The sequence below is a fragment of the Gossypium hirsutum genome, chromosome D06 (assembly GCF_007990345.1).
Source record: "Gossypium hirsutum isolate 1008001.06 chromosome D06, Gossypium_hirsutum_v2.1, whole genome shotgun sequence".
Classification (NCBI taxonomy): domain Eukaryota; kingdom Viridiplantae; phylum Streptophyta; class Magnoliopsida; order Malvales; family Malvaceae; genus Gossypium; species Gossypium hirsutum.
The window spans coordinates 62285318-62311502 of NC_053442.1; the positions used below are offsets into that span (position 1 = coordinate 62285318).

The 26185-nt window shown below is 35.2% G+C and overlaps 6 protein-coding genes across 6 annotated transcripts; 1 reads left to right on the forward strand and 5 right to left on the reverse strand.

The window, feature by feature from the left end:
- Positions 1-3736: 3736 nt before the first annotated feature.
- On the reverse strand, positions 3737-4210 carry LOC107941597 (metacaspase-9-like). The gene has a single exon (XM_016875162.2). It carries the CDS (start codon positions 4208-4210, stop codon positions 3737-3739), a length of 474 nt encoding a protein of 157 aa, XP_016730651.2.
- An 18-nt stretch (positions 4211-4228) lies between these two features.
- Positions 4229-4790, reverse strand: LOC107941598 (metacaspase-9-like). Its single transcript, XM_016875163.2, has 2 exons — positions 4410-4790; positions 4229-4335 (listed from the first exon to the last, which is right to left on the reverse strand). Exons 1-2 carry the CDS (start codon positions 4756-4758, stop codon positions 4229-4231), a joined length of 456 nt encoding a protein of 151 aa, XP_016730652.1. The 5' UTR covers positions 4759-4790.
- A 12503-nt stretch (positions 4791-17293) lies between these two features.
- Positions 17294-17809, forward strand: LOC107941599 (uncharacterized). The gene has a single exon (XM_016875164.1). The coding sequence runs from the start codon at positions 17294-17296 to the stop codon at positions 17807-17809; it is 516 nt and encodes a 171-aa protein (XP_016730653.1).
- A 1502-nt stretch (positions 17810-19311) lies between these two features.
- Positions 19312-20029, reverse strand: LOC107941600 (protein MAIN-LIKE 1-like). The gene is made up of 2 exons (XM_016875165.1): positions 19973-20029; positions 19312-19818 (listed from the first exon to the last, which is right to left on the reverse strand). Exons 1-2 carry the CDS (start codon positions 20027-20029, stop codon positions 19312-19314), a joined length of 564 nt encoding a protein of 187 aa, XP_016730654.1.
- Positions 20030-21232: 1203 nt separating this feature from the next.
- LOC107941604 (metacaspase-9) lies at positions 21233-22474 on the reverse strand. The gene is made up of 2 exons (XM_016875168.2): positions 22053-22474; positions 21233-21977 (listed from the first exon to the last, which is right to left on the reverse strand). Exons 1-2 carry the CDS (start codon positions 22399-22401, stop codon positions 21565-21567), a joined length of 762 nt encoding a protein of 253 aa, XP_016730657.2. The 5' UTR covers positions 22402-22474; the 3' UTR covers positions 21233-21564.
- Positions 22475-23929: 1455 nt separating this feature from the next.
- On the reverse strand, positions 23930-25368 carry LOC107941593 (metacaspase-9). The gene is made up of 2 exons (XM_016875158.2): positions 24949-25368; positions 23930-24854 (listed from the first exon to the last, which is right to left on the reverse strand). The coding sequence occupies exons 1-2, from the start codon at positions 25298-25300 to the stop codon at positions 24175-24177; spliced, it is 1032 nt and encodes a 343-aa protein (XP_016730647.1). The 5' UTR covers positions 25301-25368; the 3' UTR covers positions 23930-24174.
- Between the last annotated feature and the right edge of the window lie 817 nt (positions 25369-26185).

Consider the following 26185-nt stretch of genomic DNA (forward strand, 5'->3'; position numbering starts at 1 on the left):
AATAACTCAAATAATAAATGTAACACCCTATACCCAGCCTGGTCGTCGAGCCCGAATATCAGGATGCCACACCATCGTCTCATGTCATACACAACGAATAAAAGCCCATTTTAAATGAAGACGTCTTCCACAATATCATTCGTAAAGGTTTTAAGTCGATCTTACTCTTTAGTTATCATCGTTACGTGCTAATCATACATCAAATAGTCTTACACTAATAATTAAACTTGCATAGGGTTCATTTAGCAAAATTTTCCAAGCAAGTACGTAGGTATCGATAGTAGGACAAGGGTATCAATATTTTCCTGGTACGGTATTGATGTCCTTTGTAAAATTAGAACCAAATCAGTATTCTGTTTCTCATCTAAAATCAAAGTCTCATAAAGTATCAGTAACTTTGCAAAAGTATAGATGAAATTACTTCGAGTATCGATACTCGTGATATGATATTGATACCAATCTACGATTTTGACTTCCTACACATTTCAAAATCACAGATGTATCATTTTAAAAACATGAATATCGATACCTCTACTCCAAGCCAGAAAAATACAACATACTTGAGCACAAAAAAATCATTCTAACTTGTACTAATTCATCATGCTATCATATCACCATCAAATAAACATCAAAAGGACAATATGATAGTCTCAAACATCGAAAGTAAGTCTGAGCAATAATCAACGTAATACGAAATGAATCTCATAAACTTAGGAACAAATAATCTATGGAAGCATCTAAAACATCATGGTAAATACCAATAGAAGTCTACCACATTGCCTTTTTTCCAAAACATAAACAAATAACAATAACACCTACTAAATCACGGAAATGAACTTACTTGGATCACCCCTTGGAACCACACCGCTCACACCGGCACTTTAAGAAAGAAGTGGGTGAGCTTAACAAGCTCAGTGAATGCCTAGAATAACTACCATGCAAACAATTCATCAAGCATCAACGAAACAACCATATAGCACAACCTCAACAATTCCAACACTAGTGTCATAATATACTTACTTGTGCATTATTTTCTATTTCTTTTACATTGTAAACATATTCACTTTTAAACATATATCTTGTTACACATATAATCACCTAACATCCAAACATATATCACAATACTCATATAATCACATAACATTTAAGCATATATCAAAATATTCATATAATCACATAACATTTAAGCATATATCACAATACTCATATAATCACATAACATTCAAGCATATATCACAATATATATACATATAATCACATAACATTCAAGCATATATCACAATATACATATAATCTCATAACATTTAAGCATATATCACAATACTCAAAACATCTTTATAGATAAGTTATGAAACGTAAAAGTGGGCACTATCACCACTCATCGGATACACGGATATCCAGTACACCACATAGACTCGTAGAGTCAAACATGTCTCAAAAGTGAAGCATAAAGCTAACACTCTCATTATTTCCCCTCACATGCCCCATTGAATAGAGGCTAGCTCACATTCCCTTATCACTCCAACATGTCCCAAGGCCTCAACGCCCAAATCACTATACATATAGATGAGTACTCACAATCCTATGGCATGCCTACTATATCCAACGGGTTCAAGATCACAAGTCCAAAATATCCAAAATTAAACACATATCACTTACCAACTATCCGTGCACTATCATTGTATATTTGCTATTTTTAGAAAAACATTGTCACTAACATTTAACATATACATAACATGTACACATTTGCACTTTCACAACAGTTATGATAACCATATATCACATGTTATAGCATATCATCTCAGTTCACATATTCACAAACACATAAGCACATAGTTCACAAGATAACATAGGTATGAGAAAGCTTACACTCGAAATTTAGAGTAGGGGTTTAGGTCACAACTAAATTCCAAAATAACGCATTGAATCATGTTCGCAAGTAATTATTCCAAGTCACCAATTACACTTTCGTCGAAAAGCCAAACGCTCAAACTAGTTTTTCATTGTCTTTATATCTACTCAAACTAGCTCAAACACTAATCAATTACTCAATCTTTTTCCCTAAAATCAGTTTCGTTCATCTTATAATTTACCTACGACTAATTCCCAACCTTTAAACTAGAATAAAATACTAAATTCATGGTATTGACTTTTTCTACATGTTTTATGACTATTTTCTGAAAATTCATTAAAACTCAAGAATTTTTTAACGAAACTTCAAAGTAAGTTTAGAAACCTTCTAATAATGTTAAAACTAATTGAAAAACACTTTAAAATATCGTTTTTATGCAAAATCTCAAATTTCACCATTAACGACCCAATTTTCGATTTTTATTGTGATTTAATGGCTAAAAACTTAGTTTTAAAGACTAAATAACATTTAAACAAAAAAATCGAGCGTTTGATGAAAATCCCAAAAAAACCCACAAACTTGACAATAGAGAAATCTGTGGTGTTTTTGAGTGTTTTTCTTAGATTTTATGGAGATATTTGGCTTGGGTGATGATAGAAATCAAGAGAATTAAGGTTGAAGATCAAATAGTGGAAGAGAGGAGCTTTGAGAGCAAGGGGCGGCTAAAGCATGAAAATGGAGAAGACTAAGGTAAAAATTATAGGTGGGGATGATTTTAGGTTGATTTTTAAAATTTGTTTTAATTGCCTCTTAAAAACTCACAATTTTAACTCTTTTACAAATCAATCCTACTTTCAAAATTAAAGATATTTAAAACTCATTTTCAGAAATTGATTTAATTTTAACCATAGTAAAAAAAAAATATCGATAAACCAATTCATAAAATTCCGAACACTCTAAGGCTAAAATTCCTAAATTACCTCTAAAACTCCTAGGTCCTATTTTGGGATGTTACAATAAATTGGTGTAAATACACATTTGGTCCCTGTCAATTTTGAACATGAGCAAATTGATCTTTCTCTCAACAAAAATTACAAAAAAATTCAAAATATTTATAAGAATTTTAGAATTTAAAACTTTTTTAAATATATATTAAAAAATCTAAAGAAATATAAAAAAAATTAGAAAAATCTAATTATCATTTTTGGGACCTAAATAAGTTAATTAATTATTCAAGTTTATCATACTATTTTTACTCTTTTTTTAATGAATTTTAAAAAATATATGATTTCAAAGATATGTGTTTTAGTATAGAGTTAGTTAAATTGTAAAAATATTTTAATTTTTTCACGCGATCCGATCGAACGCTCACCTCTAGTGGTCGATGTTCATCGACATATATCCTTTGTCTCCAACCGGAAAGGATCTCTTCCAAAATGAGAATCTTAAATTAGAGTGTGTCATATTTACCACAAGCCGTTTATGATAGAATCAGACCCGTTTAAGCTTGAAATCACTCACCTAATGCATGTTATTTGGAAGGTTATCGATGAAGATCGTTGCAACAACTAGAAGTTCGCCACTCCATTTTTCTATTGTCCGCCCTCCCTTGATTATAACAATCCAGAACCTCCCTTACTCTAACTTATAAAATTAAAAAAACTCTATAGGACAAAATAAGACAATAAAAGCTTTTATTTATTTATTAATACACTAGAATTTCACACATAGCAAAAGCACACTATATAAGGAGATGCATAGGAAAACAGCGGTAGGTAGATATAAGTCAACAGGCTGTCAAATTTATTCTAGTAATAGTGTAAACATAAGCACATTATTATAGACGACACTGACAGCCTGAGCACCAGCATTTTGATCAGAAATTTAAGCAAAGCCACCCAAGAAAAGTGTGTTTGTATTCTCATCACTGCAATAAAGGCAAGGGTTCTGCTCAAATCCATTGTTCTTCAAAATCTTGGCAGCCTCAACCATAAGTTGTCTGTTGCTTATTCCACCACCCATGCACTGATCGAGTACGCTAACCACTGCATCGGTGAACGCCCCAAAGGCTCTATTCCCCAAAACCAGGTCATATGATGTCTCATTGGCTTCACACCCACTTAATAATATCCCTTCATCCTCCTCCGGTGGATCCAACACCATTAACCCATTTACGTAGTGAGGATGGAATTTGAGACTCACATCTTTCCCGAAGATTCCGAAAATCTTTTGGCCAACATTTGCTGCATCGTGTAGGATGCCTGCTGCTGTATCTATCGCACTGTGTATGATATCAAAAGTAAGACTCTTAGCCTTAGCCTTAGACGGTTTAGGCTTGTTGGGATTTACTGGAGTCATCATTTGCTGAGCACCAAATTATTCTTTCTCTTTTTCAATGAGACCACCACTGTGGCACGAATCTGATAGGATTGTGAAGCTTGCTCCTTCTGGTAGCCGGTTAACTAAATGCCTGAAGTCCACATCTGTAGAAACCATGTATATATAGGGTATGAATATATGTTGCTAAAAAAATATATAAATTCAAATAAAAACCTACCGGTGACAAGATTTAAATCACAAGCCACGATTGCTTTATCTTGCTTGAAAGGCTGGCCAGGTTGAAAGATTGGAATGCGTGTTCCATGTCCACTGAAGTAGAAAAATAGGATATCTCCTGCTTTAGCCTTGTTCACCATTCTATTAAGTGCATCCTTAATGTTTGCACCCATAGCCAGAACCGGCGACCCTGGTGCATCGGTGAGAACATTAACATCGCTTTCCTTAAACCCAAAGTTCAGGATCACACCTCTTATGGCTTTCACATCATTGATGCATCCATGCAAGTTGAATTGGGTCTTGGGGTAGTTGCATCCCACCAGAACTGCTCTCTTCGTACCCTTACTCATCTTGCTTCGCTAATTTGACTATTTTGTGTTGCTTGTACCATTGTATTAATGTGCTTCCACTATCTCACTTAGAACCTATATATATACACACTAATTTACAGCATGTGTACTGACCATAAAGATGACGACATGTAGGTAGGTAGGTAGGCAGGTACAACACTTTTGTTTGTCTTTCGTGTTTTGGAAAATGCATGCGAAATCCCCTTTGGAGGGGTTTTTCCACGTTAAATTTGTGTGTTCATCTTCTCAATTTCTTCTACTAGTTTTTACTTGTTTGTTGCTTAATCGGGACAATCCTAACAAGTGGTATCAGAGCTAGTTCAATTTTTATAGATCAGCCCGTTCAGAGATGGCAACAACAAAGTTTGAAATTGAGAAGTACGATGGTGAGACAAATTTCAATCTATGGCAAGTTCGGATGATGGCAATTCTAGTTCAAAACGGCTTGAAAAGGTTGTTATAGGGAAAAAGCCTGAGAATCTAAATCAAACAAAATGGGAAGAGCTTGATGAAAAGGCATTGTCTGCAATCCATTTGTGCCTCGCGAATACTGTATTGTAGGAGGTATTGATGGAGAAGACCTCATCTGTCTTATGGAAAAGGTTAGAAACTCTTTATGCGACTAAGTTTTTGGCTAACCGTTTAGTGTTGAAACAACGTCTATTTACGTTTCGCATGAATGAAGGTAAGCTTCTTAGAGATCACATCAATTAATTCATTACTCTTTTAAATGATTTAAGGAACGTTGATATTCATATTGACGATGAAGATCAAGCTATGCTATTATTGTGCTCTTTACTACCTTCATACAAGTCTTTCAGGGAGACCCTGATTTATGGTAGAGACAAACTCTCGTTCAAAGATGTGAAGGGTCATTTGTTGAGTAGAGACAAACTCGACAATGAGTTTGGTTTGAATAGCAAAGCAAATAGGAAAGCTTCCGTTTTGGTAGTATCAAAGAAACGAGACAAAAGGTGTCGCTATTGTAAAAAGTTAGGTCATGTCAAAGCAGATTGTTATAAACTGCGAAATAAAATAGTTGCTGAGAGTAACGAGGAATATGTAGCTGGTGCTAATTTGGTCGATGAAGGCGGTGATGATTTCTTGTTAGTGTCAACGAGAGATAACTCTAAGCTTACGTCTGAGTGAATCCTAGATTCAGGATGTTCTTTCCACATGTGTCCCAATAGAGAATGGTTCTCCACATACAGTTCAGTTGAAGGTGCAGTTGTGCACATGGGAAACTATTCATCTAGTAAGATAATTGGTATTGGTACTGTTAAAATTAGGATAGACGATGGGACGATTAGGACACTCTCAGATGTCAGTTATGTACGTAATTTACGAAAAAATCTCATCTCCTCGAGTATTTTAGACTTGAAAGGATGTAGAATCAACATCGAGTCGAGTGACATTAAAGTATCTCGTGGAGCTCTCGTTTTGTTAAAAGGTAAAAGAACTGACAGTCTTTATATTTTGGAAGGTTCTACAGTGATCGGTGAAATCGGACATCCCTCGTCCGTTACGGAGTCAAAGTTAACTCGTTTGGAGCGAAGGCAACCTGGTCATAGGAGGGAAAAAGGTATGACCGTTTCGTTGAATAGAGGTTCTCTTTTGGATGTAGGTTTTGAAAAGTTAGGGCACTATGTTTGTGAAAATCAGACTTGGGTTAGTTTTGATTTGGCAGTGCACAAGTCGGAGGCTAGAAGTCTTCCAGCTTCTAAGTATAGATTTGACTCAGTTAATTTCCTGCATAGTTCAAGATAGACCCGTGGCGGGTTTTGGCAAAGATGGCGTTGAAAGAATTCGTGTCAAGGTGGAGGTTGTTAAAGTTGTGTGACCCAAATTCTAAGAGATTGCTTGCAAGTCAAGTTAAACAAAAATAATTTTTTCTTTCTAGAAGATTTAGTATTTATTTGTATAATATATTTAGCATTTATTAGCATAGTTTATTTTACTTACTAATTTAGCCTATAAATAGGCTCTTTTACAATCTTAGAAAAACACACCCATTAGATTAGAACTCATAACATATTTAGAGAATTTTGTGTTTAAGTTTTGAGAGTTCTTTATTTTTCGAGTTTTCGGGGTTTAGTTTTTATCTCCATCTTTTATACTCTTCGTTCTTTTGCCATTATAGTAAAATTATATTTGCCCGTGGTTTTTTATCCCCTTTGGAGGGGTTTTTCAACGTTAAATTTGTGTGTTCATCTTCTCAATTTCTTCTACTAGTTTTTACTTGTTCGTTGCTTAATCGGGACGATCCTAACAGTTTATTACGTACCAGCTTTGAAAAGCAACATCATCAGCCTTGGACAGCTTCTAGAAAAATGATATAAAGTACATATGAAGGATTGTATGCTCGCCCTAAAAAATAAGAGTGGTGAATTAATTATCCAAGTTGATATTACGCCTAACCGTTTGCTTACTATTGACATTGAATCTGGAGAGGTGAAATGTATGAAGAACGTAATTAAAAATGATTCATGGTTATGGCATTTAAGGTTCGGGCATCTTGGATTTTCTGGTCTGAAGCTATTGTTAAAAGAAAATATGGTGAATGGGCTGCCATAAATTAATCTTTCTGATCAACTGTGTGAAGCCTGCATTAAAGGAAAACAACATAGACAGAGTTTTGAAGTTGGAAAAACTCGACGAGCCAAGAGACCATTGGAGATCGTGCACTCTGACATAGCAGGTCCTTTTAATATACCATCACTTGGTGGAAACAAGTACTATGTTACTTTTATTAATGATTTTAGCAGAAAAAGTTGGATATATCTTCTTAAAACAAAATCAAAAGCATTTGACAAGTTTATCAAGTTCAAAGCCCTGGTAGAAAAACAGAGTGGACATTTCATTAAGATACTTAGAATTGATAGAGACGGTTAGTATACTTCAAAGCTAATTGAAAGCTTCTGCAAGGAGCACGAAATTATTCACCAGTTGACAACTGCATACACGCCACAACAAAATGGAGTCATTGAAAGAAAGAACCGCACTATTCTTGATATGGCAAAAAGCATGGTTAAATGTAAGCATTTACTAAGAGCTTTCTAGGCTGAAGCTGTTCAATGTGCTGTTTATTTGTTGAACCAGCATCCAACAAAAAGTGTGAAATACAAGATGCCAAACGAAGCTTGGAACAATTAGAAGCTAGGAGTCGAACATTTCAAGATTTTTGGATGCATCGTATATGCTTATGTTACTGACCAGATGAGAAAGAAGCTTGACGATAAATGAGTAAAATGTATTTTCATTGGTTATGAAAAGAGAAGCAAGACATACAGGTTATACAACACTCTCACCAAGAAAGTTATTATTTCAAGAGATGTTGAATTCGATGAAGCTGATTACTGGAGATGGAACGAAAAAGAGAGGAAAATTGATGGATTATTTTTCAGTGATCACAAAGACGACGACTTTATTAATCAAGAACAAGGCGACGATGAAAGCCCTCCTGTAACACCCCTTACCCGAGACCATCGTCGGAATCGAGTACGAGATGTTATCCAATTTAACCTACCAATTTAGAGCATAAAAATTTGCTTTTAAAATTAAATTCACTGTTCACAACAAAACTGTCCACCTGCGCGACTGTCACTAATTTACTTATAACTCAAGTTACAAAACTCAAAATTTAAATCTGTAAATTTTCCCTGAAACTAGACTCATATTCCTAATTACCATATAATTTTCAGAATTTTTGACTTAGCCAATTAGTACATTTTATTCATTAAAGTATCCCCTGTTTCACAGCTCGATAGATCTGACCTCTTGCCACTAAAAATCAATTATCTCATTGTACAGAATTCATATAAGGTTACCGTTTATTTATTTTGAAAATATACTCACTAAGGAATCTAGAAATATAAATTATGACCCATAATTATTCCTGTACAATTTATAATGATTTTCCAAAGTCAGAACAGGGGACTTCAAAAACCATTCTGACCCTGTCTCACTAAAATTCAAATATCTCAAAATACAGAATTCCTTTGCCTACACTGTTTCTTTCATATAAAAATAGACTTGATAAGCTTTAATTCCATATATAATTAACTCTCTAATTCCATTTATACTATTTATGGTGATTTTTCACATTCACGTCACTGCTGCTGTCAAAGAAACTGCTTCTTTGAATTAGTTAACATTTAACATACATAACACCCAAAACATAATTTTTACTAACCATTTCAATAGCTAATCTTAGCCATATCATATGAACATACTCAAAATGATTAACACTCTATACATGCCATAGTTTTAAACATTCTGAAAAGCACATAATACCGAGATGATTATAATAGTGTGATACGAGCTCCGACGATCCCCAATTCGACCAAGTTCAAATCACTATAAAACAAAGGAAAAGAAGAAAGGTGTAAACTACTAATAGCTTAGTAAGTTACATGTAAATAATAATTACTCATTTAATAATTAACACTTTTAACATATAACTAATCAAAACATTTCTTAGCAATTTCTATCACTTATACATACACAATCTTACCAATTCACTTGCATATACATTTTCACACTTAATCTTTATCACTATGCTCATTCTTTTCAAATGTACCTGCATACACACTTCATTTCATATTCACTTTAACTCATTATTAATCCCGTTGAACACTCGGAATATACACAGATACGTAGAGATTTAGCACATAAGTGCAACACTGATATGTAGCCGAAGCTACCACTATTATATAGCCAAAGCTACCACTGAAATGTAGCCGAAGCTACCACTGTTATGTAGCCGAAGCTACCACTGAAACGTAGCCGAAGCTACCACTGATCAATAACACTGGAAATGTCCACAGGCCTGCTCACACAAGCTGTCAGGTGTCTGCAACACATGCTAGATCACCCAGCACCCGGGACTCACTGTAACACTGTAACACTGATCTCTAGTGACATGTCACTTGTATCCACTTCTATTCCTAAGTTCAACCGGGAATTTACACTTAACACTTTATTTTTAACACTTTATTTTCAACACTTTAACACTTGAATAATTCATGAATAATTTTCCTTCCACATTGAATATTAATTCACATATCAAATATAATTCACAATTTATAAAAATATAACTATTATTTACACATAACTTACCTCGGATGCAAAACGACTATTTTTGTAATTTAGTCGATAACTTTCTCTTTTCCCCGATCACTTCCACTATTTCTTCTTTCTTGATCTATATTAACACAATTTAATACATTTTATCAACATTTCATTCAAATAAAATTCATACACAACATTTTGACAAATTTACATTTTTCCCCAAAACTTTTCAAAAATTCCACTTTTGTCCCTAAGCTCGTAAAAATAAAATTCACTAAATTTTTAAATTTCAAACTTCACTAAATCATATTTCATGCTTATAACAGCCCTCAATTTCACCAAATCACAACTTTATGCACACTTTACCATCTTTCACAATTTAGCCCTTTTTCAATATTTTCATCAAAATTCATCTAGTAAAACTTGTAATTAACACTTCAAACATTCATTATCTAACATCACTAATCAATTTACAATTATATCATGAATGGGTCAATTTTTAAACTTTAATTTCATTTAAATTAAATAGTAGAAACATGAAATTCAAGCATCAATAAGCATAAAAATATGAAAATAGTTAAAAATGGGGCAAGAAATCACTTACAATTGAGCTTAGAAAAATCAAGAACCTTAGCTATGGTAACATGAAACTTTCGGCAGCAAGCTTCTGATTTTGAAGAAGATGGACACTTATTTTCTCTTTATTTTGTCTTTTTCTCAATTTGGACAAAAATGCCCTTGACCCATTACTTAGATATTTTTCTAGAATTACCCTTTTGTGTCCATAACACTAATTTATGGTCTAATTGTCACATAAACACTTCCAATTTCATGCAATAATTCAATTAAGTCATTTAATCACTAATTAGACACACTTTGCATTTTTTTCAATTTAGTCCTAAAAATTCAATTAAGCACTAAATCATTAAAATTTCCAATCCATATTTTCACACAATATTTCAATCAATCAGTAACTTATAAAAATTTATAAAATAAAACTATTGCACTTCGGATTTGTGGTTACGAACCCACTATTCCGATTAGGCCCTATTTCGGGCTATCACACCTCCTTCAAGTCCTGTTGCAACAACTCTTACAGCATCATCATCACCAACCAACAACAGTACCAGCAACTCAGAGGAAGCACCTGCAATAATGCGTAGTTTACGCGATATTTATAATGTTACAGAACCATAGAAATAACACTCGATTATTCATTATTCTATATAATGACAGAATGTGATTCAATAACATATAAAGATGCAATTGAAGATGTTAGATGGAAAAAGGCAATGGATGAAGAAATTACAACAATAATAAGAAATGACATATGAGAGCTAACAAGTCTACTAGAAGGACATACTCCAATTGGAATCAAATGGGTGTACAAGACGAAGACCAACAAAGAAGGAAAAATAGAGAAATCCAAAGCAAGACTAGTTGCAAAAGGCTACAAGCAAAGATACGGTGTGGACTATGATGAAATATTTACTTCGGTCGCCAGAATTGATACTATAAGACTTCTCATGGCAATTGCAGCACAAAATAAATGGAAAATTTATTAGATGAACGTGAAGTCAGCATTCCTTAATGACTACCTGGAAGAAGAAGTCTAAATTGAACAACCACCTGGATATAGGAAACAAGGACAAGAAGACAAAGTTTATCACTTGAAGAAAGCTTTAAATAGACTGAAGCAAGCCCTGAGAGCATAGAACACAAGAATAGATGAATACTTTTAGAAGAACGGGTTCATGAAAATCCCATACGAGCATGCTCTATATACAAAGAAAAATAAAGTTGGTGACATCATGATCGTGTGCTTATATGTGGATGATATGATTTTCATGGGAAACAATCCAGGTATGTTCAATGAATTTAAGAAAGCTATGACTAAAGATTTTGAAGTGACAAATATTGGTGAAATGTCATACTTTCTTTGAGTCGAAGTGAACCAAATGAAAGATGGAAAATTTGTGTCTCAAAAAAAATATGCAGAACAGATTTTAAGAAAATTCAGAATGAAAGATTGCAAGCAAGTAGCCACGCCCGTAGAACCAGGCATGAAATTAAGTGTTGGTTCATCCGGAGAGTCGGTAAATCCAATGTTGAATAAAAGTATTGTTGGAAGTTTAAGGTACTTGACTATCACATGGCCATACATCATGTACGTAGTGGGAACAGTTAGCAAATACATGGAGAAGCCAAAACAAGATCACCTGATTGCAGCAAAGAGAATTTTGAGATACATCACAGGTACGATGGATCATGGTTTATTTTATACACACTCACAGAGTTCAAAATTGGTTGGTTATTTAGATAGTGATTATGGTAGTGACTTTGATGATCGCAAAAACACATCCAGATATTTATTCCATATTGGCTTCGCGGCATTTTCTTGGTCATCGAAAAGTAACAAACAGTAGCTATCTCAACATGTGAGGCAAAATTCATGGATGTTGCAACATGCACGTCTCAAGCAATTTGGTTGAAGAATATTTTAGGTGAATTAACTATTATACAAGAAGGTCCAATTATAATTTATGTTGACAAGTCCACAATATCTCTTGTAAAGAATTCAGTGTCTCATAGTCGAAGCAAGCATATGGATACAATGTATCATTTTATTCGAGAGCAAGTGAAAAATAAAAATGTAGAGTTAGTTTACTCCAAATTAGAAGATTAATTGGCGAATATTTTTACGAAACCATTGAAAACGGACATATTCTATAAACTCAAAGAAAAGCTTGGAATGAAAAGTTCAAGGGGAAGTGTTAAAAAACAAACCAACTTTCAAAGTCGGCATAAAAATTGCAGCCAAAGAATTTCTATCCAAATTGGCTTGAAATTGAATTGCAAAAGTAGCTGCAACTTTGTAAATTGGCCTGCACAAATGATAAAGGATAATGATGACAGCAGCTTGAATAGTCTTAGACGGCAAGGCTTGATAAAGTTTAAGTCGGTTTACTATGCTTATAAATATGTAAGTAGAGTCTTATGAAATTAAAATTAAATGAGTGTGTGTGAAAACGTTAGTGAGCTTGAGAGGAAAAAAAGAAAGAAAGGTGTTGTGAGTTGTATAAAAAGGAAAAACTAGCAGCAGCTAGTAGAGAGAGAAAAAAGAGTTTATATTTGTATTGTGTTTATTTGTGTGTAATAAAAAATTAGTACTTGAGTTATTTTTATTACCCTTCCAACATATTATATGTTCCAGTGTTGATGGCATTGGCAACTGATGTTGTGTCCAAGAAGCTTGACGTCGTGCTCATGACGTTGGCTGCTGTTTGCAGGCTCTAATATAATGTTTCAATGGAAATGCCCCTAGTCCTGTAATCAACAGATGGTGCTATACCACTTAGAGTACTATGGGGTCCAATTTGAGTAAACTCGATTAAGTAATTCTAGTTTCAGATTGAAGTCGGGTTAAATTTTACAATTCGAATAACTCAAATAATAGATTGGTGTAAATACACGTTTGGCCCCGGTCAATTTTAAAAATGAGCAGATTGATCTTTCTCTCAACAAAAATTACAAAAAAATTCTAAATATTTATAAAAATAAAAAAAATCTAAAGAATATATAAAAAATTAAAAAAGATTCTTAAATAATCATTTTTGAGACCTAAATAAGTAAATTAATTATTCAAAATTTTCATACTAAAATATCTTTATTTTCTCTTATTTTTCTTTGAATAAATTTTCAAGAATATATAATTTTAAATTTATGTAATCTAACATAGAATTGATTATATTGTAAAAAAAAATTTAATGTTTTAGTCGATTGGAACGGATGCACATCTCTACTGATCAAAATTGATCCGCATATATTTTTTTTCTCTAACTGAAAAGGATCTCTTCCAAATTAATGATCTTGGATTGAAACATGTCAAATTTACCACAAATCGTTTATGATAGAATCGGACCCGTGTGACCTTGAAATCACTCTCCTAATACATGTTATTGATGAAGATTGTCGGACACCTTGAATTTCTCCGCACCATTTAATGTTCGGCCCACTTGGCTATAACAATCCGAAACCTCCCTTAACCTAACTTATAAGATTAAAAAAACTCTAAATAAGAGAATAAAAACTTTTATTTATTTATTTATTTATACACTAGAATTTCACACTATATAAGAAGATGCATAAGAAAACAGCGGTAGGTAGATATAAGTCAACAGGCTGTCAAATTTATTCTAGTAGTAGTGCAAAACATAAGCACATTACTGACAGCCTGAGCACCAGCATTTTGATCAGAAATTTAAGCAAAGCCACCCAAGAAAAGTGTGTTTGTATTCTCATCACTGCAATAAAGGCAAGGGTTCTGCTCGAATCCATTGTTCTTCAAAATCTTGGCAGCCTCAGCCACAAAGGCTTTATTCTCCAAGACCAGGTCATATGATGTCTCATTGGCGGGTTTTTTACTAAAATATTATAACAAAAATAAAAAATTATCAAAATGTTATAACTTTTTTTTTTATTTACCAAAATATATATTTTTTTATTTACTAAAATATATAAAAAAACAAAAAAAACCTAAAAAAAAATCTGACCGATGTGACGGGTGTACCTTGGTCACGCCAATGGGATTGGCGGCACCAAAGGTGCCAAAGCCATTGGCGGCACCAATGGTGCCAATACCATTGGCGGCACCAATGGTGCCGTATTGATTGGCGGCACTACTCGTATTATAAAAACGACCTTTGTCCAGCTGAAGAGAGAAAAATCAAAAGAAAAAAAAAGAAGAAGAAGAGTTACTGCGTAAAAGAAGAGAAAAAGAGGAGAAAAAGAATGTATTTTTTAAAAAATAATTGATTATATTGTTGTTATTATTTTGTATATTTTGTAATATTTTTTGTTTTACTTTAGTTATTAAGATTAATAAAACTCAAAATAATAGTATTAGTTAGTATTATTATTATTATTATTATTATTATTATTATTATTATTATTGTTGTTGTTGTTGTTGTTGTTGTTGTTGTTGTTGTTGTTGTTGTTAGTATTAAGATGTTATTAATGTATTAAGATGTAACTTAGTAATATTATAGTTAGCAAAAAACTAGTATTATTATTATGGTTACTTATTATTTTTATTTACGAAAATAAACTAGTTAGTAAAAAACTAGTATTATTATTATAGTTAGTTAGTTAGTTATTATTTTTAGTAAAATTAATAATTTTAGTGTGTATCATTTTGTATATTATTTTGAGTATAAAATTTTTTTTAAGTAATTTAGTTACCGTTCGAGAATTTTTATGAGATTTTGTTTTTTTTGACAGATTAAATATTGAAGATGGATGCTAAGTTTCTTGTATGCGTTTATTTCGATTGAGTCATCTTGACAACAAGTGTTGGATGTGTATTTGAATGTCGGCAACAAATAGCAATGAGATTTAATAGAAATGTATCGTTCGATGAAATGAAGGTAAGGATTAGTGCAAAAATTCATAGACGTTGTGGGAGAAGGATAGCAAAAATTTTCTACAAGTTTCCGGTTTCGACAAATCCGGTCAAATTCGTCGAGATGGAACTTGTAGACGACGAAGACGTGGAGACAATGGTCGATCTCTACTGTGGGAATGGGAGTGAGAAGAATGCACCGATTCACTTATTTGCTGAGTTAGTCGGTATGGAGCAAAATGAAGATGTTAATGCATCTGATGAAGAAGACGGGGCTGAAGAACCGTGGATGGTGACTCCAATATCATACGTTGATAGTGAATCAACTATGGGAGGGATCGGTATCAACCTGAATATTACACCCGATGTTGACATGGTTGGTGGTGAAGAAGAAGGTGCTGGCGAAGAAGAAGGTGGTGGCGATCATTGGGATGAAGAGGTCGATAGTGACGGTGATCCCGATGTTGACGATGTACCTGATGATATTGACGATGAAGATGTCAACAACGATGAAGGCATTAACGCTTCTTCGGTTGGGGAGCAGATGCGGCGTATTGTGATACACAATAATCCTAAGCCACATATGTCGCTCATAGACCCCGACGCAACGTATGTAGCTGAGTTTCTGGAGTACCCTGAAATAGTTCATTCTCACGGGCTGCCCGTAACATCTGATGATGATGAGATATTCATAGGCCAGAGATTCAGCTGTAAAGAAGAGTGCGTATATGCCATTAAACGGTACAGCATGAAGATATCGGTGGATTATAAAGTATCCGTGTCTACTCCGACAATATATGTTGAGGCGTGTTGGAAGGCAGCGGAAGGCTGCAATTGGCGGGTACGAGCTGCATTCATTAAAAGTTCTCAGCTGTGGGAGATACGAAAATTTGTTGGTCCTCATACATGCACATCAACACGTATGATAGAAGATCATGGAAAACTTGATTCAAAAACTATTTGTGCGTGTATCATGCCAATGGTGAAGGACATGCCGACCATTAAAGTTTCGATACTCATTGCGAAAATCCAAGCACGATTCCAGTATCGAGTCTCATATCGGAAGGCATGGATAGCTAAACAGATGGCGATGGAGCAACTGTATGGGGATTACGATTCGTCGTATAACGAGCTTCAAGGTTCGATAGCTGCTATGTGGAAGTACGTACCGGGGACTGTGATTGACTTGCAGATAAGTCCATATTACGGCCCGGATGACCAGTTACAGCCGGCAAAAAGGATTTTCCATCAGATGTTCTAGACCTTCGATCCATGTGTGCGAGCATTTTCCCACTGCAAGCCACTTGTGCAGGTGGATGGGACATGGCTATTTGGAAAATATACACAGATCCTACTTCTTGCAGTTGCTCAAGACGGTAACAGAAATGTGCTCCCGATAGCATTTGCTATCGTAGATAAAGAGAACATAGAGTCTTGGGAATTCTTCCTCACAAATCTGCGAAGGTATGTTATTAGGAACGATAACATTTGCATCATCTCCGATAGAGGGAAGGGTTTAATTGCAGCTATTAGGCATTCTGGTTTACCGTGGAGATCCGTTTACTGCATTCGTCACATTGCGTCTAACTTCCATAAAAATTATAAAAATGCAGACTGGAAGAGACAAGTCGTGGCAATGGGTAAATGATAACCTTATCTTTTCACTATAAGTTGTAATGTTTGATGTTATCGACTTACTAGAACTTATTTTTCGTTAATATGTATGCAGCGTACGAGTTAAAGCCACATATTTTCCGGCAAAGAATGATCCGACTTGAGAGTGACATGGAGGGGCAGACAAACACATCTTTCCGAAAATGGTTGCGCACAATGGAGCCGTGGCAGTGGGCTCAAAGTTTTGACGAGGGCTTTCGTTACGGCCACATGACCACAAACTTAGTCGAGTGGATCAATGCTGTCTTGTTGAAAACACGTCATCTTCCGATTGCATCGGTATTTCCTGCTACTTTCTACAGGCTGGCTACTTTGATGCCAAGAATGGGCTAGCATTAAGTCGGCCAAATTCAGGCGGGACATGTGTTTGTCGAACATGTAAGGGATGCAATGGTCGTAAACCGTCGGTTGGCGAGGTCAATGAACATGGAAATATATTCACGACGACTGGAAACGTTTCGAGTTACTGAGAACATCGGTCGTCGACCTAGGTCCTACGGAGTTGATCTCCGGAACAGACAGTGCGAGTGCAGGAAGTTTGAAACAATTCATTATCCCTGTGCACATATCGTGGCGGCGTGTGCTAAAGTCAACCTTGATGTTGAACAATATGTCGATGATGTGTACACGCTGGAGCGCACATTGCGTGTCTGGGAGAATGAGTTCCCCGTCCTGCCGGACCTATCTATGTGGGAGGTGTCGCCGATGACTTTCGATCTGATCCCAGACAGAGGGCTAAGGAGGAATCCAAGGGGTCGTCTGCAGTCAAGCAGAATCCGTAATGAGATGGACATTAGGGAAAAATTTGATGGAAAGCGTTGTGGAATATACCGGTTAAGTGGTCATAGCCGGAATAAATGTCTTAACCGAAACTTTCATTTTGGTCAGTCGTCCGGATCGGGGTGAAATTGATATGCTTTGTATTTTGTTATAAACATTAATTTTATTCAGCTTTGTACCATGTGCGCACTTGGAATTATTAAGATTATATCGAAAATAGAGGCATTCATAATTCGATTGAGCTTTAATATAATGAAAAATAATAATAATGGATATTTATACAAAAAAATCAGAAGTAAGGTCAATTAAAATACAAATATGGCTTTTTATACAAAAAGTGCATCAAATCCCTAAAATCAATGTTTCGATGGTGTTGTCCGGGGGGTATACCTCTGCGGAGGTCGACGCTCACGGTCTGGGAGACGACCAACATCCTCATCGTCCGCAGGTGGGGGCGTGGAAAACATAGAGGAATGGTCCTGTGCCTCGTTCGTCGCCGACGAACTTGAACCATAATGCTGCGAATACGTGTCGGACGGGCCGGGCATGCCGTACTGCAGCCGGGGGATCCAAACAGTTCAAACTCGTAGGCGTATTCGCCGTCTGCGAAGCTCGGATAATATTTATCGCCCACCAAATCCGGACGATAGCCATGTGAATCCACATTTGACTGTGAATGTCCAGGATCTGGCTGGGGGTCCTGCTCCGGCTCTGTCAGTTGCGGAGAACAATATGCCGTCGGATCTGGATCCATCGGGCTCGGTTCGTCCGATGCCCCAACTTGCTGTACGTACGGGGGGATTATAGTTCGATTGTACTTCAAGTAAATATGGCTTCCTGCAACTATGGTACCATTGTGTATACTCCAATGATGGTTGCAGGTCCGTAGCCATAACCATTTGAGGAATTCGGCGAAATCGATCGTTCCACAGTGCGACGTATTTTCGGTGCTTGATTCCCAAGCCCAATTGAACTCTTCCTCTCTTTGTCAAGCCGTGATCATCCTCCAACTGGGCCGGCGGATCCGGGATAGGTTGGATGCACCCAAACTGTCGAAGCACGCGATCGACGTGATACCACTTGACGACGTTGAAATTAATAATTGGTGTGTTAATGCACCATATGTGGGAATCAACGAGTGCGGACGAGGGTACGACATTTGCAATTTCCCGCCTCCGGTATGGCATCCATATAAACTGCATGAGTAATACCATTGTAACGAGTTAGACCGATAACATGTGATTAAGATATAGAAATAGAATAGATGTCATGAATATTAGAATAGCAGCTTACCCCTTCCCGGGCATGCTGTTCAATCCTCATGCGGTATATTGGGACATCAGACGACTTCCTGATGCCAGGACGGGTCATCCACCTATAAAAAATAGTATAGGGTATAGGGTTGGTAACATTACTCAATATATTATGACTACAAATAATGACAATTTAGCGTCTTATCACCTGAGTGGCAGTGGATACAGATAGGGTTGGTGACTAACGAGTGCCAAAAACGACATCCGATAAAGCGCCCACGACTGCAGCAGTATGAGGCATCCGCCGATGTCTTTAACCTGCGGCTTTGTCGCCTGACAAAGCTCCCGGTAGAGCGTTGCTAGAACGGCGGAACCCTAGCTATACCGCCTAGCAGTGGAGAAATAAGCTAGCAGGGGCAGGTACGACAAATGCACACTGTCGCCGTTTGCATCAGGCATGAGTACTGCCCCTATCATATGCATGATGTACGCTCGGGCAACGCACATCAACTCACCTTCAGTGGCGGTCACTGATAATTGTCTAATTTTGGCTTTTAGCCATGTAAATTTGATGCCGGAAAAATATTTGTCGCCGTCCTCTGGCGACTCTCCTAGGAGTTGATAGCAAACTGCAACCGGATCGGTGAATGATGATACTCCCGTTACGGGATTCCAGTCAATTGGGAGCCCCAGCTGCACTGCAACATCCTCCAAGGTCACTGTGCACTCCCCGCACGGAAAATGGAAAGTATGGGTCTCCGGACGCCACCGCTCCACTAGCGCAGATAATAAATCAAAGCGCAAGTCGGACGACCGGATGAATGCTACTGACCCAAATCTGGCTAGCTCCAGGTATGGCAGCAATCGATCATCCGGAGCTTTCTTTAAAACACTCACGCGGCCCCTTAATACTCAGAACGAGTCCTGATAGTGTTAAATTACAGAAAAATATTACGATAACATAATTTCTTTGTATATACTGCATATATCCTTTTAAAATAAATAGAACTTCTGATTAACAAATAATAAATCATACCGCGTTATTAGTCGCATCAGATATGTGTCTAATATTGCTTTGAATCAATCCAGCCATTGCGATGCCTGCAAGTTGAAAAAAAAGTTAGAAAAAAATTCTTACTTCAGCCATTTATTCGTATTTTTTTTCTCCGCATTTTATTCCTTTAAAAAATATCATAATTTCTAAATTTATAATTTTACATTATTCCAGTGCATAATGTTTGAAATTTATTAATCTAGTGTGTTATTTAAATTAATTTTCTGTAAAAAATAACCCTTACCCCTGCCCTTTGCTCGTATTAATTTTCTGTAAAAAAATAACCATCACCCTTTTTTTTGCAGTTTTTTTATATATTTTGGTAAATAAATATATATATATATATTTTGGTAAATAAAAAAAACTTATAACATTTTGGTTATTTTTAATTTTTTTAATATATTTGTAAAAACCCATTATTCTGGTAAATAAAAAAATTTTATAATATTTTCGTATTTTTTTCTAATATTTTGGTAAAAAACCCGAAATAAACCCTTTCCCCTGCCCTTTGGTCGTATTATTATTTTCCCGATTTTTATTACTTTCAAGAAAAATATATTATTTTCGTATTTTATTATTTTATATTATTTCAGTACATTTTGTTTCAATTATTTGTATAACTTATTTCTGAATTTTTAAAAAAATTTACTAATACACTCTTACTTCGGCCATTTGTTCGTATTTTTTTCAGTATTTTATTATTTTTAACAATATCGTAATTTTTTATTTTATAATTTTATATTATTTCAATTTATTATGTTTGAAATTTATTACATGTACACTTTTTGCATTTTTATTCCCATTTTATTATTTTCGATAAATATACAATTCCCATTTTTTCTTTTCGTATTTTATGTTTTCTTAAACATACTTCTTTGTCATTTTTCTTTTAATGCTATTTTCCTAAAATTTAAATTTCAAATTCCTAAATAAATTTCATAAAAAAAATCCTTATTCAACATACAATGTACATACCATTATTTTTTCATTCTAAATATATTTCATAAAATATATATGCTAAACAAAATAATAAAATAACTATAATGTACGTAACATAAATATTAAAAAAATTAAATTTATAAAAAAAATACCTTTTCTTTTCTTTTCTTTTCTTTTTCCTTCCTTCCCTCTTCTTCTTCTTCTTTTTTTCTCTTCTCCTTTCTTTTTCTTTACTTCTTTCTTTCTTTTTTCTTATCCTTTCCTTTTCTTCTTCTTTCTTTCTTTCTTTTTTTCTCTTCTCCTTTCCTTTTCTTTCCTTCTTTTTCTTTCTTTCATCTCCTTTCTTTCTTTTTTTCTTTCTTTCTTTCTTTCCCTCTCCTTCTGGTCCCCCCACCACCGACCCCCCCATAAACATTGGTGCCGCCAATGGTATTGGCACCATTGGTGCCGCCAATGGCTATGGCACCTTTGGTGCCGCCAATCCCATTGGCGTGACCAAGGTACACCCGTCACATCGGTTAGATTTTTTTTTTCATTGTTTTTTTTTTTGGTTTTTTATATATTTTGGTAAATAAAAAATATATAATTTGGTAAATAAAAAAAAGTTATAACATTTTGGTAATTTTTTATTTTTGTTATAATATTTTAGTAAATATCCCCTCATTGGCTTCACACCCACTTAATAAAATCCCTTCATCCTCCTCCGGTGGATCCAACACCATTAACCCATCTACGTAGTGAGGATGGAATTTGAGACTCACATCTTTCCCGAAGATTCCGAAAATCTTTTGGCCAACATTTGCTGCGTCGTGTAGGATGCCTGCTAATGTATCTATCGCACTGTGTATGATATCAAAAGTAAGACTCTTAGCCTTAGCCTTAGCCTTAGATGGTTTAGGCTTGTTGGGTTTTACTGGAGTCATCATATGCTCAGGACCAAATTGTTCTTTCTCTTTTTCAATGAGACCACCACTGTGGCACGAATCTGATAGGATTGTGAAGCTTGCTCCTTCTGGTAGCCGGTTAACTAAACGGCTGAAGTCCACATCTGCAGAAACCATGTATATATAGGGTATGAATATATGTTGCTAAAAAAAATATATAAACTCAAACAAAAACCTACCGGTGACAAGATTTAAATCACAAGCCACGATTGCTTCATCTTGCTTGAAAGGCTGGCCAGGTTGAAAGATTGGAATGCGCGTTCCATGTCTACTGAAGTAGAAAAATAGGATATCTCCTGCTTTAGCCTTGTTCACCATTCTATTAAGTGCATCCTTAATGTTTGCACCCGTAGGCAGAACCGGCGACCCTGGCGCATCGGTGAGGACATTAACATCGCTTTCCTTAAACCCAATGTCCAGGATCACACCTCTTATGGCTTTCACATCATTGACGCATCCATGCACGCTGAATTGGGTCTTGGGGTAGTTGCATCCCACCAGAACTGCTCTCTTCGTACCCTTACTCATCTTGCTTCGCTAATTTGACTATTTTGTGTAGCTTGTACCGTTGTATTAATGTGCTTCCACTGTCTCACTAAGAACCTATATATATACACATTAATTTACAGCATGTGTACTGACCATAAAGATGACGGCATGTAGGTAGGTAGGTAGGTAGGTAGGTAGGCAGGTACAACACTTTTGTTTGTCTTTTGTGTTTTTGAAAATGCATGCGAAATCCATGCATATGCAAACATTTTGTGCAAGGAATTTGCATATCAGTACTGCATAAAAGAGTGACTCTGGAGTTATGGAATTATTTGATAATATCAAATACGAAATAAATTAAAAATAAAAGAGTGGGTGATTAATCCGAATTGGGAGGAGGACAGGTGTTGTGATGGACAAAGCGTAAGACAAGTTGGTTTCCGACTGAAGCAGGAAAGCTCTAGCAAAAGGCAGCTAGGTATTCCTTTTTCAGACAAAAGACGATAAAGGATAGAAAAATATAGGGTGGTGGTCGAAGATAAATGATTAGATCTGCTTCGCCTTCGTCCATCACCTCATCTTTAGGTTTTTTTCTTGGTCGTGACTCACGTTGGCCGTCGTCTGCAAGTGCTGTCGGTCCTACTATCGTCGTTGTGTTGTCTAGCTTCTGATTTCTATGTATTAGGGTCTATTTGAATGTGAGGTTGGTGTAGGGGTGAGGTTACAAAATGGATTTTAAGGGTTAAAAGTTAAATTATGTATCTATATAGATTAAAGAATTGTTAAATCAAAATTTTATATTTTTTTTGGGAATAAATTGTAATTATATAAAGTTTAACTTATAATTTTATTGATTTGAGCGAGATTTAAATAATAGCTTTCTATTTCTATAAAGAGTAATTTTTATTGTAAGGGGCACGATTAGACTTGATTATGAGTTTGGTCACCCTCCAAGTCCGATAGCCCTCCTGAAAAGTGAGAGTTTAGGCAAAATATAAGCTTGAAAAATAGGCTTGGACAAAAAATAATGCCCATTTTCTAATACTAGTGACAAACTACATAATTCGTTTATGTCGCAGTTTATGTTTATGTGGTGTGAATGTGTGATATAGCTAAAATGAATCTCGCTAGGATGAGTTTGTTAGTTAGAATTTGGACTCCCTCGTTCTTAATACTGCCGATAAGTTAAATCTAGGGCGTTGAGTTACAGGGTTATTTATCGATTAGGAAATAATTTCAAACGAGTTTTCTCTTGGCTATCGAACAATGAGAGATGGGTTGCCTTACACTGAGTCAACAACTAGAACTAATTTATTAAAGGTATTGAAGTTATTTTTGCATTGATGATCGAATCTTTGAATCAAACAAAGATTTTACTTCTAGCTAGAGTTTCTTCTCATTAATTTTCTTTTATAATTTATTTTTACTTTGTTTTAATTTTAATTTTTAATTTTAAAATCTTTTTATATTTTTCATGTAAGTTTTTGTTTTTATAAATCTCTACATCCTTGCATTACTTCAATACAACACCAAAAGAACCAAATGGCAAACACTATAACTAAAAATCTTGCAAAAGAGGCCGTTTTATTTTATCATAAAATTATACATGAAATAGCCATACATGGCGATTACATAAGCTTGAAGGCCTTAAAACACAGACATACGATAGTAATTAATAAGCAAACACACACACAGACGCAGTAATGAAGGCTAACTTCAACTTCGTAGTAGTGCACACCGATGGAGCACATTATTATTTAGTTTACAGTTTCGACCTCTAGTGATCGAAAACCCTGGTTCAAAGCCGGCAGCTTATGCACCCGTAGTGGTGTTGGGTTGGTGGCCAAGAAAAGCTGCATCAGCATTCTCATCACTGCAATAAAGGCAAGGGTGCTGCTGCCCAATTCCTAGCTTTATTATTTCATTCCTAGCCTTCACCACAAGCTGTCTATTGGTTAATGCACCTAATTCGCTCTCCTTGATGACCTTCAGAACTGAATAGGTAAAGGCCCCAAACGCCTTTCCTCCGGTTTTCTCACTCGCTGGCATATCAATTGAAAGCTCATTGGCTTGGCACCCACTTAACAGAATTCCCTCATCCTCCGTCAGTGACCTCAAATTCAAAATATCACGCTCATAATGGGGTAGGAATTTGAGACTCACATTGTTCCCAAAGATTGTGGTCAAAAGAGAGCCAATACCCGTCATATTATCTGTTCCAGTGTTGATGGCATTCCCAAGTGCTCTTGTGGGAAATAAGTCTTGTGTCGCGATAATGACGTTGGCCGCTGTTTGTAGGCACTGGAATAAGGTTGCTAAGGAAATGCCCCTAGTCTTGTAATCAACAGGTGGTGCTATACCCCTTAGAGTACTATGGGGTCCAATTTGTTCTTTACTTTTATCAATCAGACCACCACTGTGGCAGGAATCCGAAACGATTGTGAAGCTTGATCCACTTGGTAGTAGCTGAATCAATTGCCCCAAGTCCACGTCTGCACACCCATCGCAACCACAATATGATATAAATAACAGTTTGCTTAGATTGAGAGTATTTTAATAATTTAATTTACCGAGTTGATTACGTACCAAAAATGGGATTGAGATCACAAGGCACAATTGCTTCACCCTCGTTGGGAGGCTGGTGGGGGTCAATGCGGTGCACAAGTCCATGTCCACTAAAGTGGAAAAGCAGGACATCTCCTTCTTTAGCCGCGACCACCATCTTCTTGAGTGCAGCCATAATGTTTGCACGTGTAGGCTTACACGTGGACTCTGGTTCATCAGTTAGGAGCTCAACATTTTCGGAATCAAAGCCAAACCTGCTCACGATCATTTCTCTCATGGCTTTCGCATCGTTTACGCATCCGCTCAACTTGTTGATGGTGTTGGGGTAGTTGCATCCGACCAGAACGGCTCTCTTCTTACATTCGGTGGCCATCTTGCTTCTGTTTTGGGTCGCTTGTCTTGTCTTGTGCTTCGGACGTTGCACTAAACACCTATATATATGCACACATACACACTGTAGTTTACACTATGCTCACTGACCATACTCTAATAAATAATACATCATGTTGGTAGGTACAACTGTTTTATTTTATTTTTTGTTTAGAAAAAAAAAGGGCTTTTTTTATAAAAACAACCCAAAAATAATTAATTACTTAAATGACTTATTTTTTTGATAAAATACGAAAATAATCTGAAATCTATGGAAAAAGTTGGTGGAGCCAAAGTGTGCCACCAACATGCCACGTCAGCAATTTATATTAAAAAATTAATTTTTTAGTAGAGCCGCCACTTGTATAAATACTACGGAAATATTATGATTTTTTTCTTTTTAAGTTTTTTTTATTTGTCCCTTATATATTTTATTTATTTGTTTATTATTGATTTTATAAAATCTCAAATGTATATTTTAAATGTTTTATAATATTATTTTTTAAATATTTTAAATATTTTTCTAAATTTAAATATTATTTTTTAATTTTTAAATATTATTTTTTAATATTATAAAATATTTAAAATATATTATTTTTAGAATTATGAGCTTTCAAATTTATTATTTGTTTTATAATATTTTAAATATATATTTAAAAATTTTTAAATATATTTTTTTAAATTATTTTTAAAGATATTCAAACATTTTTTTTTAATTCTATTTAAAATTTAAAAAATAATATGTGTTTTTAGAATGGCTTCACCACTTTATTACAAGTGTCATTTTTTAAAAATATGTTTTTTAAATATAAATATTTAATATTTAATATTTTATTTTGGTGGAGCCATTCTTTATGGCTCCACCTCTTGGTTCTCTAGCATATATAGA

Coding starts and splice junctions, on each gene's coding strand:
- LOC107941597 (XM_016875162.2), bottom strand. CDS start 4,210: ATGACTCCAGTAAATCCCAACAAGCCTAAACCGTCTAAGGCTAAGGCT.
- LOC107941598 (XM_016875163.2), bottom strand. CDS start 4,758: ATGAGTAAGGGTACGAAGAGAGCAGTTCTGGTGGGATGCAACTACCCC. Junction 4,336..4,409: donor TGATTTAAATCTTGTCACCG/GTAGGTTTTTAT, acceptor TGGTTTCTACAG/ATGTGGACTTCAGGCATTTA.
- LOC107941599 (XM_016875164.1), top strand. CDS start 17,294: ATGGTCGTAAACCGTCGGTTGGCGAGGTCAATGAACATGGAAATATAT.
- LOC107941600 (XM_016875165.1), bottom strand. CDS start 20,029: ATGGCTGGATTGATTCAAAGCAATATTAGACACATATCTGATGCGACT. Junction 19,819..19,972: donor CTGATGCGACTAATAACGCG/GTATGATTTATT, acceptor AGTGTTTTAAAG/AAAGCTCCGGATGATCGATT.
- LOC107941604 (XM_016875168.2), bottom strand. CDS start 22,401: ATGAGTAAGGGTACGAAGAGAGCAGTTCTGGTGGGATGCAACTACCCC. Junction 21,978..22,052: donor TGATTTAAATCTTGTCACCG/GTAGGTTTTTGT, acceptor TGGTTTCTGCAG/ATGTGGACTTCAGCCGTTTA.
- LOC107941593 (XM_016875158.2), bottom strand. CDS start 25,300: ATGGCCACCGAATGTAAGAAGAGAGCCGTTCTGGTCGGATGCAACTAC. Junction 24,855..24,948: donor TGATCTCAATCCCATTTTTG/GTACGTAATCAA, acceptor ATGGGTGTGCAG/ACGTGGACTTGGGGCAATTG.